At 28.5% G+C, this 17,627-nt stretch overlaps 1 protein-coding gene across 2 annotated transcripts in view; it reads left to right on the top strand.

Moving 5' to 3' along the window:
- The window catches only part of LOC126736564 (homeobox protein Hox-C4), a 44,538-nt gene that overhangs the window by 14,896 nt on the left and 12,015 nt on the right, over positions 1 to 17,627 (top strand). Inside the window, exons 2-3 of one of the 2 annotated variants that reach the window (XM_050440962.1) lie at positions 5,544 to 5,576; positions 13,052 to 13,235. In XM_050440962.1, the coding sequence (XP_050296919.1) occupies positions 5,544 to 5,576; positions 13,052 to 13,235 (217 nt within the window). The remainder of the gene's footprint in view (positions 1 to 5,543; positions 5,577 to 13,051; positions 13,236 to 17,627) is intronic. The other variant, XM_050440963.1, reaches the window with a different exon arrangement.

The raw sequence follows: 17,627 nt of genomic DNA, 5'->3' as shown, positions 1-17,627 counted from the left end.
TAAAGGCCCTTTACCAATAATTTATCCTAATCTGTAACCAATTCTTAGGTAATTTAAAGACCCATTCTCACACTTCGACTCTCCCTTACATTATTCTCCTGTAAATTCGAGTATAAGTTCCATTAAACGACCGCCAATTTGTAATATTCAAAACTCCTCAAGGTAACATCCCATTGTTGTCTAAATACCGTCTCTGGATGACAACAGTGTTGTTTGAAATAAAAAATAAGTACCTCTTTAAAATCTGAAAGGATCTCCCATTTAAACAAATGATAGGCAATTTATATCTTTCTCAGATTCTCTTGTTGCTGTCCCTTTGGACGTGATGCGGTTTCAAGATCAGACATCAGGCTTTATAAATAGGGGTCCTTTAAGAGGCTTAAATATTTTACAAATTCGCTATTCAACGTGAATGTGTGATGTATGTACGACTATTAAATGTGACAATCTATTAAAAAAAAAATTATTGTGATTAATTTGAATTAAAAAAAAAAGCAATATTTTGATGAATCCATGGAGTCTTCTTCTAGAAATCTTGTTTTTCTAGATTTTTTTAATTTTTTATTAGATATTTAATTTTTTTTAGTTATTTATATTAAGTTTTTTTATTAAGAGTTATGTGTAAAATCTTTTTGTAAAGTTTACTTTGATGAAATATTTATTTTTGTTTAATTTTTATAATTTTTATAAATACTTCTTATTATTCGTGTTTACAGAATTCTTTAAATAGTATATAGTATATAAATACTTAAAAAAAATTTTAATATTTTAATTAGTCTAATTCATTCGTTCTGTGGAACAACGTTGTATGTGCCGCCAACGTTTTAAAGTTTCAGACACGTGTTTTATTAATATGTGTGTTAGGTGCGCTGTTCATTGTTATAAGCCGAAATGGATGTTACTTTGACAAGCTCTGTGATAACACAGATTAATAGGGGAAAAAGGCGAAAGATGCAGATTGACAATTGGAAGCAGAATGCCAGAAAACGTAGTGCAAGTGCAGAGACAGTGGAGACGCTTACGTTTCATCTAGAAATCCCTAAAGAAGCTTTAAAACGCCCATATGAAGTAAGTTAATTTAAAGTACCTACCATTTAAAATTCAGTAAGAGTGTTAATTTTTAGAAACGTGTTTGCATCACCCAGAGACGACTTCAGTGCCTTGTGGATAAAATAAAATCTGGTGCAAATATAACTGACCAACGTGGAAAGCATATGAATAGGCCAAAAAAACTAAAGCTAACAGATGCAGAGAGAATATGTGAACATATTAATTCATTTCCATAGCAGGAAAATCATTATAGCAGAAATGCATCCACAAAGAACTGCCTCCCAGCTGATTTAAGCATCTGAAAAATGTATAGACTGTTCTTGGAAAAATACCCACAAAGTAAAGTCTCATTAAGGACTTATCATGATATATTAAAAAGCAAATTTAACCTACGTTTCGGACTTCCCAGATCAGACACCTGTTCATACTGTGACAAGCTGTTCATGAAACTTTGCTCAACGAACGATGAACACGAAATAAAGGAAATCGAAAGTCAAAGTAAAATCCATTACATGCGAGCAAAAGCAGGCTACCAGGCATTAAGACAAGATACTGAAATGGCTAAGATAAATCCTAATTATGTGGTTTTATGCACAGATTTGCAGCAAGTACTTTTTTGCCCAAGCCTAACTCATTCGTCCATTTTCTATCAGAGGCAATTTTCTACCTATTTTCTACCTATGGCACATCGAGGTTCTACTGAGATTGCATCGGCATTACTATTTTATGTCACCCAAAATTTCAATCGTCTTGGTCGAGGGCAGGAAAGAAAACTTGTGGTTTGGTCGGACCGATGCGTACGACAAAACAACAATTGGAAGATGATAACATGGCTTCGACTAGTACTGAAAGAAACATAATTTACCCAGGTTGAGCAAAAGTTTTGGATTAGTGGACATAGCTTTTTACTCTGTGATAGAGACTTTGCTCAGATTGAAAGGGTCAGAAAACTTTCCTCGGTTTATGTTCCATTCCAGTGGGCAGATGTGATCGCCGAATCAAAAGTAAACAATTCCTTCACAGTTATTTACATGCATCACATATTTTTTAAAGATTTTACTGATGCAGAAAATTCAATTTGGAAGGATCCTAAATGCAAAATAACACAGGGAGTGTGGATTCAAATAACATCGGATGACCCGAACAGTATCCGGATAAGAAAATCCCATAACACAATTCAACCATGGATGTCGTATTCGCTAAAATCATCCATCATATTCCATTAAAATATATCAATTTCCATCATTATATTAAAAGCGGTGGCTGAAAATATGTAGTTCCGTTTTATTTTTGATTGACATGAAAAATAAATTTATTTTTTCACTTTAATTTTAACATTATTTTTAATCCTAAAACAACGTTGTAACAGCCTTATTTCCCTAAAACAATGTTGTAACCGACGTGGATATACAACGTTGTTTTATTAAAATAAGGAAAATATTCTCGTAAATCCGAATTCTGTATGTGGTCAAGTCTGCAATGCCTCTCTACGGTTAAGTTCTTTAGTGTTATTTATATTAGCCAAATATTAAATTCATTTAATTAAGCAATCGGTTATTTTTCGTTTCTTTCGATTTCCCAATAAAACAATATTTGGCGGTTACAACGTTGTTCCAGAATAGGGTTCAATTATTAAAATACTTTGGCTTCAAAATATTTTAATTAGGTTTATTATTATTTTCATTTACGCTTTCCTAAATTATATTCTCAGATCATTTATTTTGAGATATGGTCAGAAAATGTGGTTAATAAAAGGTATTTTACACATCACTTTTTAGTTAACTTGAATTAATTAAATTACTTGTAATTTATCGTATAAATATTTATATTTTAAAATGTTGTATTTCAAAAATAGTTTTACTAAATTTATTATTTCTTTATTTATTGATAATAAATCTTGAGATTTTATCAGGAAATTTAAAATATTTGTATGATACTTCTTGAACAAACTTTCATAAAGGTACCATATTCTCACTATTGACCAATTGTAATTTCTTTATTAAAACATCGCTAAATTTCTTTTTTATAATATTTTTTTTTAAATTAAAATATTCGCTTTTTATAACTTGTTTTAAGTATTTTGTGCTATAAAAATATATCAATTTTTGCCACTTTCAAAAAAAGCTTAGATTTAGTAGTTTTTAGTTTACTAAGTGTATACGTAAATAAATCCTAAATACTCTTTATCTCACATCTCTTCATAATTGAACATTCCTCATAACAGACTAATTTTAATATTTGAATTCAAAGTTAGTTTTGTCTATACTACTTTTATTGCCTAGGTTATAATATTACCTTGATAGGCTATCAATTATTTTATTCAGTCAGATGTATTTCAGTTTCTCTCAACTAGGGGTAATTATATAAATATTTAGTTTTAGAATGTAAATTTCATTTTAAAAAAATCAACAATGTAACCCCACTTGGTCATATGCAATTTAAATGTTTCAAAAAATTTCCTTTTTTTTCTAAATGCTTTGGGAATGTTCATTTTTAAATTTATTCTGATATTTAATAATTTAGTACCTAATAGATTGTCAATATAGTTTGATTATAGTTAAATATTCCCCATCCAACGACTTTATTATTACTTATTACAATTATTACCAACCAAATTATTACTTATTACAACGACAATTATTTTAACCAAAGGTGTTTACTTTTCCATGATTACAAAAATGTTCTTTTATGCAATATATGAAAAAATATTTTTATAGATTTTTTGGCTCTAAAAAATTTCGATTCTTATTTAGTTTGTAATATTAAACACTGAGTTACTAAATTAGTCTAATAAGACTTAAAAATGAAAGAGACTTTTATATTGTAAATAAATGGTCAGAGCACTTAGCATTCTATTCATTGGAAAACCTGTGTTAAAGTTTCAAAACTTAATGACCTTTGGTATTGCCGCTATACTTTACCCTTTACGTAAATGTTTACGTAGATAATTAATATGTTATTCGTACATAATAAATATCTAGAATTATATTGTATAAGAATAATACAGTAATATTTTTCATAATACTAGTTTTTCATGTTATGAATTTGGTATTTCTTCCATTAACATTTGGTGGTATACTACTTTTATATTGAAGAACTCGAGTTGGAATTACAGTACTTTTGTGCAGCTATCCCAAATTCAATCATGAAATATAATTTTATATAAATAAATAATTACTTTCTATTTCTTATAAAAAATGTCCATTGTGTCTTTTCCACAAATAATTTTATTAACCACTTAAATATGCCAAAAATCTATAACAAAAGACCTGTGTAGACCTCCCATTAAATGTCACAACAAACTCAAGATTTACAAATAGCCTGGCTTAGCAAATAAAGTGAAATAAATTGAAGGTACTTAAGAAGGTATTGTGCCATTAAATTTAACAGCCAATTTGTAACCATCTTGTCTGAAAGGAATCCCTCTTTGATCTGTGACCTTGTCTCGAAATATTTTATTTAGTTGAGCACATTTTCGTCTCATTTTTTATAAAGAGTATGACAATGACCTAGTATATAGAAACTAAGCTTGCTTACTTATAGTCGATTTTTTATGCCATTGACGTAAGCCTTTGGTCATAGTTTTACCATCATTATTTATGCTAAGATGCCTAAACAAAAGGAAATTAACAGGACCTCTTTTAATGAATATATTAGTATTACTGTTTAATGATGTAGGTTTTCAACAGCGGGCTACAGCCTTGAGTCTGCTTAATAATATTTTAAAATTATACTGTTTGTTTTGTCATATTAATTTAAAGAACTTTTGATAATTTTTATTTGATGCTAACATATAAAGATAGTAATTTTAAGCCAGATTCAGAGGTTATAGTTTCAGTTATCATTTTCACTTTGTAATAATGTGCGCCGAAGATTAAAAAAATAATAAGTAATTAACTGAAAATTACGATATAAGTTTAACGTAAGTGTCCCATTTATAGGCCACTTAAAATAATGAAATTATTTAAAATGAATGAGTTTATTTAACTAAATATTTAAATTTTTAATAATATTAAAATACTTATTTTCCTAAAAATCTTATGTATAGTATAAATATTAAGGAATACATATCAATTACACAAATTGAAATAATAATTAAAACTTTAAAAACTTTATTCAGTTTCCTATTCAGTACACTGTAAGATAATTAACTGCAAATCTAGTATCTTTAATTTATTGTTAACTAAATTTCAAACCTATAATTTAAATTATCTGCAACTCTCTTGAAAAAAATAATACATTGATAAAAGTTATCTCTTCAATGTGACATTTAAATAACTTCAGAAAATACTTCTGCTCAATACAATGGGAGCGTATTTTCAATTAATGGTAATAACTTGGAAATTATTCTTTCGTAAATTTTTAAATTTCGCACAAATACTAATACATATTTTTAAAAAAATCTAAAAATCTTAATAGAAAAGGCATTAGACGTACATCTATGTTCTATTAATTATTTTAAAATATTAACGTTTTTTCATTTTATCTTTCAGTTTCGAATGCGCATGACATTTCATCTAATGGCAGTAAGTGTTACTTATACTTTATTCAAAAAATACTAATGCTTCATTTTCTTTAACTCTAACTGTTATGCTTTTGGAATTGGTTTTTTCCTACACTGCTTGTTTTGCTATTTTTATTTGTTTACTGCACTAGACTTATTATTTATTTATTAATTTTATATATGTGCATAATTAGTATTTGTCCGTGCAAAAGTAAGTAGATTATCACTAGGCATAATATTTAAGTTAATTTATCAGCTTCACTTAAAAAAACATAAAACCTTTATATGCATACAAAGCTTTTTTTATGCATAACCTAATTGGATACGACTCGAAAGATTTCGTAATTTACGTTTATATTATTTATATGTAAACTGGATTTTAAATTGTTTAAATTAAATTATTAATAAATTTGGTCGTTTAAAATAACATTGAAAAAATATTTAAAATACTAATTTTCAGTGAATTTTCTTTTATTTCTTATGAGTCCAATATACTTTCTCATAAATAGGAGTAAATATAATAGCTATAAACAAGTTATAAGTTCTAAATTTGTTTTTTTTTTAAAGATAAATCTGTTTTAAATCAGTGTTTTATTGCATCCTTTCGTTGCGTAACCAAAGAGAGCAAATCTTGTAAATATCAATATCAATATTATATAAGTTCTTTATGAACAAAATTTACGGTCATAAGAAATATACTTTTGCACAGCCGTCGGCGGACAGTATTGGCATCTGCAGTTTAATTTTATTTGTTCCTTGATTTTGCTGAATCACCATGAAAATCGTAATTCAGCGTCATGCCAAGCAGGACTTCTTTTTGAGTTTTATGCCGACCATGTCGCGTCAATGTTCATGGTCCGTTCGTTGCATCCTACCTCTCAAATTAATGAAATTCGGGACCGGACAGGGACGGAATTATTAGGATATTAGTTATTTTATAAAAAAAAATAAATCAAAAAATTCTGCCGGTTTTTTAAGCCATATTTTTAATTAGTAGCATATTATTTTGATTAATGTTCTTTAAATTAATAATTTCATTTTAAAGTCAAAGATCCGCATTATTTATATTAAATGCATAACTTAAATGTATCCGGTCTGTAATTTTCTTAAGGTTAATATTTGGACTCTGTACCAATACCATTGGAAAAGTATTACCATTGTGGAAATTAGACCGAAGGGATATTATACTATTGTCAAGTGTTGTCTGGAGTTTTCTCAATCTTTTTAAAAAATGGTACTCAGCCATAGATAGAAATACGTGCTAAGAAATACCATATTTAATATTATGTACTTCTCAAGAACTTCAACTTTTGTTTTATAAAAATCTCAACATAAAATTATAATCAATTAAGGATATACTCACAAATTTCTACGCCACTGTAAAATTTCTAGCGGCACATCACAAACTCCTAAGCAAATTTATGCCGTTCATCGTCAGCATACCAGTGGACTTAAGCATATAGTACTCTAACAATGAAAGTGGCCTTTATTGTTCATTTTACCTAATTAAATGTTATTCAAATATTCCCCCGCATGTGTGGCAGCCAGCGGTACACTCTCTGTGGTACCGAAGTGGTGACAGGCCGAACATCGGATAGAATGACTTTCGTCTTTTGATTGCCTTGGGTTTGCTTTAGGCTACTTTTTTATATTTATTTGTTTGTTTATATTATATTGTTAAATAAAGTGAAAAAATAAATAGTAGGAGATGAAAAGTTACTAACTGCTTATATAAAATTTGTTTATGTATATTAATTTGTAGACTAAAAAATCTACCTTCGGTCTCAGGATACTTTCTAGTGCTCCATAAATAAAAAAGGTATATCTTTTAAGTGCCTTAAGTTTTAATGAAATTAGAAATTTTCTAATCTATTTACAGAAAATAATCATTAGCATTGAAGATTAGAATATCATACAAGTAGATTGACGTCTTTTGGACAAAAAGACAAATTCTGCAGAGAATTTTTTTCGAAAAAAGTACAGCTTTTATACCTTTGCATGTGTAGCAAATTAAGGTTTGGTGGAAATATTTTGCAAACATACGTGATACTTGGTAGCACTAAACCTAATATGCTTTTGCTAAAAGTTCAAAAGTTCAACTTTGGCATTTACATTTCAAATATCAACAAAAGAGCTTTACAAAAGTTCTCAATCTAGTTTCTCCTGATTACTAGTATCATTTGGTATAATGTCATACTTAATATATTTTATAAAAATTAGTTTTGGTATTTGGAAGTAGATACCAGAAATATAAAAAAAAAAATTAAAAAGAAAATTACAGAAATTAAGGCGTTTTTTTATTTATTTTATAATAAATATTTTAACAAAAAAATTAAATAAATGAGATGAATTTCCGCCAGATTCGTCAAAATAGCAATGTGTTGAGGAACATCTGCTTTTAAGATTTATAAGCCATTACATTTAGCATGAGTACAAAATTTCTATATTACTGAAAGATTTATCGCTTAATTCATGTATCCTAAATATTATATATATACTATAAACATAGGAGAACTTCCAGTACAGAGGCTCTAAGTAGAAAAGAGATAAAAGCATGAAATCATTCAATTATGTTATGCATTATATTATCAGAAAAAATAAATTATTATCAGATATTGGTATATACTCGATTAAATTAATATTGAGGAATAGCATTAAATTTATAATTTTTTTGCATATCTCACTTGAAAATTGCTTGTATCCTATTTAACTATATTTTCAAGATTCAAATTACTGACTGCGCATTACCAAAACACGTATATTGCTGATGAGTGTAAGGTATTTAGGAAAAAAAATAAAATAAATAAAAATAAATCTGGTATATAATTCTTTGGTGATATTTATTCTGAACCTAATGTAAAAATCTACTGAAATATGAATATATAGAAAAAAAAAATATAGTATAAATAAAAAAAAAATTGATTCAAGTTCCATGTTGTTAAAGTGTGCCTACAAGTTAATTTTTGATTAATCTCTAAAGCAAGCATTTTATTATTAGCGGTTTTTTATTATTTGAAATACAAATTTTAAGCAAAATCATAAAATTGAACAAAAAGTTACATTTTATTTGGTTTTTGAAATATCTTTTGGAGCAAAATATACCAAAATTCAAAATTTGTTAATTTTTAAATAGAATATATATACTAAAAGCATTTTATTACTTGCGGAATTTAAAGTGAATATTTTTTTCCTTATATTATATTTTTATTTTCATGTATTTTATAGTTCGCTTGTGAAAGGCACTAATTTTAGAGTACATTTTTCTTACAATTGTTCTTTTTTTGTATATGTTCTAAAAATTTTTCTTCTTCATACTGTTGTTTTTTTATTAGGTTTTACAATTATAGAACCTTGCATTTAAGAATACTTACCTGAAACTAGCTACTATCAAATTCACCGAGCCAAAAATAAAGTCTTTTATATGTATTTATTTTATTTAAAACCTAGACAAAATTACAAAAATCAATTTGAAAATAATAGATAAAAAAATTTTTGTTGTTTTAACCGAAGACGTGAAAAAAAATTTTATATACCTCAATACATAATAATAATAGTAATCATTTAATACGATCCTTACCAACATGGCTCTTTTACATCCATTTATAACTCAGGGATTATTAGATCTGATACCGAAATCTGAAGATAAATTAAATCCAGCCCAATATCGCTCAATCACTTGCTTACCCACTATTTACTTTCATCAATGCTTTGCAACAAAATATATACTTACCTATAAAAAAACTAAATACTTACCTAAACAAGAAGGATGTAGGTACAAAGCTATGGGGTGAAAGGAACAGGCAATAATTGAGTCGAAAACAGATGTCGAAATATACATATGGGCTATGTTAACTATCAAAAAGCATTTAATTCTATCTCTCATAGCTGGCTTTGAAACACTCTTCGATCGATATGGTATCGATCCCAAAGTTATTCACAGAATTCATGAAAAATTGGTGCACAAAACTGCAAATAAAATCTAAAGCAGGTCTGATTATAGTTGACAACGTCTCACTCAAGAGAGGCATTTATCAAGGAGATAGCTTCAGCGTATAGTGGTCTTGTCTCGCGTTGAAATCCTTTTTAGACACGTTGAACTCTAGTGGATATGGATTTGAAGTTAAATCTGCAAGAAAATCACTAATAGTTAATCATCTGTTTTACATGAATGACATACAACAACACCTAGAGTCAATGATGTGGTTCATTTCCAAGAATAATGATATTGGGAATTAGCAAATGCCGAATAGTTACTGTGGAAAAAGGTAAACTCGCAGAGGGTCGTGAAATTGGACTTGATGATGATACTACCATCGACTATGTCTGAGGACCCATATTTTTAATTTATGGATCTGGATACCTTCAAACAATCCATATTGAACACAAGAATATCAAAGAAAAGCTTACAAAGAAGTTTTGAGACAGGCTAGTATCACTTCTTAAGACAAGTCTAAATTCATTGCAACTCACTATAGCAATAAACAGCTATGCCATGCGTACATTATCCTACTCATTTAGAGTTGTTCATTGGACACAGACAAAGCTAGTAAACATCAACATAAGAACACAAAATAACAAAATGACTTCACATAGAATGCACCACCTCAAGGCTTCCAAGGAACGATTAACATTGCTACAAGAACATGAAGGCAGAGGAATCTTTGACGTCGTTCAGCAATATGCCAAACAAATACAGTCTCTGAGAAAGTATTTTTACAAAAACAGTAACACATTCTATAATAAAATAGCTGAAGCAGATATAAAAATGGCACCTCTTAATCTCAGAACTCAACTGCTGTCAAAAAAGCTGCATGGTAGATTGCAAAATGACCTAAACCGGGATAGTATCGACTTCTGTGCTTTGAAAAAATATTGAGTATCTTTCCTGAAACGAAAGGGTTTATGCTGAGTATCCAAGACAATGTAATCAACATTAGAAATCATCAAAAATGCTTGTTGATATTTCAATCCCTAACAGTCACAATATTGAGGCAAAAATTTAAAAAAAATTATGAACTTTTAAAAAACGAAATTAGGGAAGATTGTGCGTGTCAAAATTAAACCTGAAACAAAATTAAAATTATCAAAACATACTTACCAGACTATGCAAAAATCTGTAATCCTGAACACAACGCACATCGTAAGGTCAATTTAAGAAGCGTAAAGTAGCGTACGTATCCTGCTGTGAAAGCCGATACATCACCTGAAATTAACCAAGTAAACTCGAGTATATTAACAAAAAAAATATTATAGTATTAAAAATAGCGACACAGAATTAACTAGGCTTAATCATCTTTTGTATATAGATGCAAATGCTGAATGTAATTAAAGGGTTCTCTAACGACATTGGCATGTAGTGTGATGAAGACTGGACAAATGACGTGTTCTCAATATAATCAAAGGACAAATACAACCGAGGGGGGTACGATATGGAGAATGGAGACCAAAGATCGAGGCAATCGGTAATGAGCACCTTTACAAATATGTAGGTGCGAAGCAGACGCGAAAAGTTAACCATCAAGCAATGAAAAAAAGGGTGGGACAAGTTTTACGAACCTATCTAAAAAACAAGCATATGTTCAAAGCATTAAACACATACGCATGCTCTGCACTTGGTTACTCCTCCAGTATAATCAACTAGAGTAAAATTAATATCGAGAACTTACAACGGAAGATTAGAACCCTTTTAACAAAAACGCATAAACATCACCGTCGCTGTACAGTGAAAAGCGAACATCGCTATCTTAGCTATGCCGCTACATCGCAAAGGACCCATCTGTACAAAGTGATAAATATCGCTATGGATACCAGGCGCAAGAAACCATCCAACACTTGACTGGAGGCTTTCAGGCATACGTTCTGACAAAATATAAAAAAACGCAAGGTTCCGTGGGAAATATACTGCGTCAAGAGCTGGCAAAGCACCTAAAACTTCTGCAAAAGCGTAATCTTCCCTACTACAAGTACATCCCTGAATCTTTTCTCGAAAACAATAAATATAAGCTATACTAGGATCGTAGGATAAATCAGCACGTGATGCATATTAGACCAGATCTCATCCTTTTAGATAAGAATACTAGGCAGACAACTCTTGCCGATGTAGCTCTACCAAAGAGCACCAATATATTTAATAACACAAGAAATCTAGGTACAGAAATTTAGAAATATAGATAAAGAGGCAGTAGAAGATGAGAAAGATTCAAGTGGTTCCAATTATTATTCTAATAATATGCACTATCCTCTGAAGCCTTACAAGCCTATGTAAAAAGCAATTCTTGAATAACTTGAAAAGAGCCTCCACACAGCTCAAGCCTTTTGATAGTTGGAAACTGTCTGGGATGAGTAAATGTTTTCCAAGAAGAGAGTGCGAGTCATGTAGCTGAATAATAATAATAATAATTATTTAACCTTAATTTTTCAAGTTTTCAGTAAATTCTAAATAAATAAATCATCAAACAAAAAGCCTGTGTGACCAATAGTGTTCGCTTACTCAAAATATAATTAAAAATCAAATGAGGCAAATAAAACACAAAAAACTAGTCTAAAAAAATCAAAAACTAATGACTGAAACGTTTAAAGGAGGTACAGTTATGATTCAATTACTACAAACTTCAATATATTTATGTTTATATATTAATTTATAAATCCACTTTCATATTTACCGATAAAAAAGTAGCTTTGCTTAAAACTTAAGCAATAATTTTTTATAGGTTACAATAGTAAATTCTAAGTAAATAGATATAACATGAAAAGCTTGAATTATCAATTGTGTTCACCCACCCAAAATATTATTAAAAATTGAGACAAGTAGAATAAATGAAATTCACCTAAAACAAAATCGAAACTAAGATCTAAACGGTTGATAGAGATACAGTTATGGTTTATTAACTACAAACTATACTTTTTTTCATAAATATTTCTACAGTATTTTATAAATACTCTTTTATATTTAAAATTGATAGAAAAGTACTTTAACTTTAAAATTCGCAATAATTTTTTTACATGTGGCTTTTTTCTTATCTGTATGTCTTATATAAAAAAAAACGGTAAATTAAAAAAGGGTAATTTCCACAGTTGATGTAAATTTTTGACCCAAATGATTAATTATCCTGCTGAAAATAATTTATCATAAATTTAAATTTTATTTATGTAACACGGAAATACGACACGATGTAATTTGCAAATTAATTTAACCTCGTGTACCGGTAATAGATATGCCACTATATTTCATTTCTTTCATCATCAGAAAATACGTTGCTTCCACTTAATGACTTATAGAAGCATTTATAACTTTATGACGTATTATTGATTAGAAGAAAAAATTTATTTTTCACTTTTCAAAGGGAGTTCTTAATCTACTTTTAATTTAAATTACAGAAATTAATTTAAATAACTATTTGCATTTTATTGATTTAAAAATATTAAACATTTTCCTAATTTTTACGTAAATATAAAAGAATATCAGACAGGTTTTTATAAAAGCTTTTTCTGTTTCAGCAAGCGGTGCATTTGCCCCAGGTATAGAACCCAAGAGGCAACGGACAGCCTACACCAGGCACCAAATCCTTGAACTAGAAAAGGAGTTCCATTATAACCGCTACCTGACGAGAAGGAGGCGGATAGAAATCGCCCATGCTTTGGTTCTCAGCGAGAGGCAAATTAAAATATGGTTCCAAAACAGGTAAAAATGTTAATTTTTTAGTAATAGGTTCTTGTGATTAGGAATTATTTAATAAAATTATAGTTTTTGGTATCTCTTTTAACACATTATTTATAATTTGTCAAATTTTATAAATATAGCTGTATTGGTATATGTCACTTAAATTTTACTTTTACTTTTTACAAATTACTAACTTATTTCTAAATTACATATTTAATATAGAGTTTTGCTGTTACATCTTGCTTCTAAACCGATAATGTCTCATATACAAGTTGCATATTTTAAGCAATATTTTATAGCAAGATAAAAAAAAATACACTTTTTTGAAATCATGTTTTTAATTTTAGCCTTATGCATGGTGTCCAAAATAAGGATCCCGTGCATTGAGATCTTAGAGCCGTTGGAGATACAATTTTACAAAAAAACTTGAGCCGCGTTAATATGCTATTGAGAAACTTTTGCCCTATATTCTTTTTTGCTTTCTTACTCTTTCAGATTTATTACTAATAGAGGTTAAGTAACATGTAAGAGACTTGATAACATGTTAAAGTATTTTCCTTTAAAAATGACATGTGATACATTATTGAAATCGTAATAAAAAATTAAATTAGAAATATATTTTTTAGTCCGATTAAAAAATCAAGTAAATGTATCATCATTAATATTTTTTTTAATGAATCGTTAAATGCATAATCTAAAAGTAGCATAATAAATAATTTTAAAAGTAATATTAGAAGCGTTTCTTATTAGTGTTTTTGATGGATCTTAAAATAATAATGTAAACAGTAATTAAAATGGATATTTCCAATTTTTTATTAACCATTATAGTTAGCCACACATTTTTTAAATGTTCCTAATGGCATGTAAAAATACTCTAAAAAACGCATACATACTTTATACATTTTTCTTCATTTACTCAAAGCTCTATCTCAGGAACTACGATAACTGTGCCTAGGGTTTTTATAGTGGACACTTTGGAACAGAAAACAAATTGAAAAATTCTTAAATTAGTTTGGTAATTAACAGCTAGACAAGTTAGTGTTGTCATTTATGCATTTACTTTTATTCTCTGCAGAACGGTTTATTCACTAATTTAACCAATTTTTTTGGGTTTATTCTAAAATTTATTTGAGGCATTTTTAACATTTTTACCTGTATATCGAACACAACTAAACATTTGACAACTCCGTAAACGTGACTTTAACCAGATAAATGCCAACTGTTTTTAAATGTAAGCAACGTTTTATCTCTGACCTCTATTATTTAAATGTTTACTATATAAATCACCTATTTAATTCTAAAGTGATTGCTTTAAATAAATTAGTTCTAATGGCTGTTTAATAAAGTTTTAAAAAGTTTATCATAGAGAAGAATGGGTAAAATTAAAAAAAAGTAAATTGTGTCCAATTAAGTTATGCATTGCGTTATGATAAGTGTGTCGTCTGAGACAATGCTTTCAAAATCTTAATACTGTTTTCTAAGTTATATATCTTACGTTAAAATTTTATTTTTTTTTATAAGAATTGGCCTGACAAACTATGTATTGTAATTATTATTTATTTATACAGACTTTTTATACAGAAATGACGCCTAATTAAAAACAATAAATATTTTCCACATACTAGGTATATATGGAGCTCCTACTCTTTTACCTCTTAAATAAATATATTATTAAATAAAATATAAATGAATATATAAACAAAACACTAGCAAAACAATAATGTTTAGTTGAATAAATTAAAATGTCGACACAGTATTTACAATACTATTAGGTTTTAACATTTCTTTTAATTATATAAATTCCTCTAAATTTTATAGTAGTTTAAACTACTGAAAAATCATTGTTTATTTTTCTCTTCATTTACTGCTTACATTTCTATTTATTTAATGGAAGAAAATAGTAAGTCTGAATTTTAAAACGACCTATATATTTATGTTAATTAGAAAAAAGAATTTGATTTTAAATATTAATAAATCGTATTTGTCTTGCTTTAAATCAAGTGGCTAATATTTGTGTTGTCTCTTTTTCCCAATATAGGTTAACTAAATTATATCCGATAATTTTAAAATTATCCTGATAAGCTCTTTTCCTTTTTTTAATCTGGTCCCATAACTTTTCATGTAAATATGCAGATATATTTAAAATTATAATTTTTCCATTTTAAAATATTCTTGAGAAAGAGTATTAATACTAGGAAATTAGAGTTCTGTAGTTAAATGACGGCTACCTTGGAGAAAATAGCTCGTTCGCAATAATAGAGTCGCAGAATAGCTTCTAGAATAAGCAGTCCGGCTACCTTAACCAATAACGACCCTATCAAAAAGATAATTTAAGATCTGCATGATATTCGTTAACCATCTAAGAACAGATTTTAATGCTCGTTTTAAGCTGATTGAAGATAAACTGAGTCAGTTTACTGCCTTATTTACGACCCTAAATAAAATTCCAAAAAAAGTAGAGGCTCTGAAATCAGGTTTAGATATTGTTAAACAGGCGTAATATATAAAATACACTGCGCGACGTGAGACTTAAACAACATGAAAATGAGGATATAACTATTTTATACAGTAACACTTAAAGCTCCTTGCACAAGTCATCAGACATGAGAGTCATGGATTTTGTTTATCATATTGGCCGAGATATGTATCTACTATATCTTGTCTTTAGTATTTCATTCTATGTAGATGGATATCTACGAACCGACATATTTTATTTGCTGTTTTTTAACGTCAGAAATTCGGTTCATTTATATTAATATCAAAACTTTATGTGTATTAACGACAGATATACATCCTGAGAACCTAAAAAGGTGCATATATAGTCCTGATACTAAAAGTAACCAATCTTTTTAAGCCAAACGATTTTCAGCTAATTAGTATCCAATAGTTGTAGTTAAACAACTCGCTTCCTTTTTTTTTGATAGGAATAATATTCTACTTGTATGTCGGTCTTGTTTTTGTGAGAATACTAGAGCTTTACCTTAGGTATCTAATGACATTTTAAAGATACCATAAAACATCAATTATATTAACTAAATTAAAATATTCCAACTCTCTAAAAGTTAACTAATTACTAGAAAACTGTGGTAAAGAATGGCTTAAACTCTAAAGTTAAAATAATTAATCAAGGTGTTCCCCAGGGCAGTGTGCTAGGTCCTTTTATGTTTTGTATATGTATGACAGATTGTTCTCACTTTTTGCAATATTTTAAGATCCATCAATTTGCATATGACACACAAGTCTATTATTGCTTTAATTCTAATAATATCTCTTTTGCATAGAGAGACATGAATACTGATTTGAAAATCATCCATAATGTTTCCATAGCTCATAGACTTGTTCTTAATAAAAGCAAAACCCAATTAGTCTTGTTTAGTAAATCTGAAGAAACTATTTTAAAAGATCCACATTTTTCATTAACTTTAGGTATCATTTTTCGTTAACCTAAGTTGGTTTTCCTTAAGACCAATAGAAAGTTGCAAAAACTTGGATATTTCCAGGTCATCAGTTATACAAAAATGTTTTGGAAAACTTAGATTAATAGATGCATGGGAAAGTCTTTTATGCATCCACTAGGTTCAATTTGTGTGAGTGCTATTCCAATTGAATTACTGTAATATTGTTTATATGCCGTGGTTAACATGATCATTTGTCTTTGCAGAAAATACAAGAAGCATGTCTGAGGTTTAGTTATGGTGTTCGTATCTTTTATCGTATATTGCCGCATCTAAAAGAGTCCGACTGGCTTACTATAAGAGAAAAATACCAGTTACATACTTTGTGTTTGGTCTTTAAAGTCAGATAAATTCATTTGCATTAAGTACATTTATTAGAAACTTAACATTCTTTCTCACTAACATGTTGCGAATTTGGTTGAGACTCATTATGGTGGTCGGTACTGTATACAAAAACACAACGATAAATTCTTTAAAGGCTGTTTTAGCTTTATCTTTATTTCGTTTTCGTAGAAAGGAAAGGGTTTTATACATTACTACCCCCTGTGTATCAGTTGGCAAAGTTAATTTAATTAATCTTAGATTTAGTTACTATTATGCTTTATAATTTGTTTTTTATGCGTATTACTAATGCGTATTATCATTGGTTGAGTAGAATAGCTACTGCAGCTAGACTTCGCCACTGCCCTGCCCATATGCCAAAGAAATTCTTATTGTATACAATAAGTATATAGTTTTATTTTATATAAATATGTATTTTGTGGTATTTAATTAAAGATGATTAATTATTAATATAATTATTACTTACATATTATTATACTTAAATATTTATTATCATTGCATTAGGCAAATTTTAATGAATAATGTATTAGGATAGTTGTATGAGCAGCTGTTAGATGTCTTCTTAAGCTTTGTACTATTTTCTGTATTAATAAACAAAGCCATTTATGTACATTAT

Source organism: Anthonomus grandis, chromosome 5, assembly GCF_022605725.1.
Source record: "Anthonomus grandis grandis chromosome 5, icAntGran1.3, whole genome shotgun sequence".
Lineage (NCBI taxonomy): Eukaryota > Metazoa > Arthropoda > Insecta > Coleoptera > Curculionidae > Anthonomus > Anthonomus grandis.
Note: the sequence above shows the minus strand (reverse complement) of the source record. Positions and strands in the feature narration are given on the sequence as shown.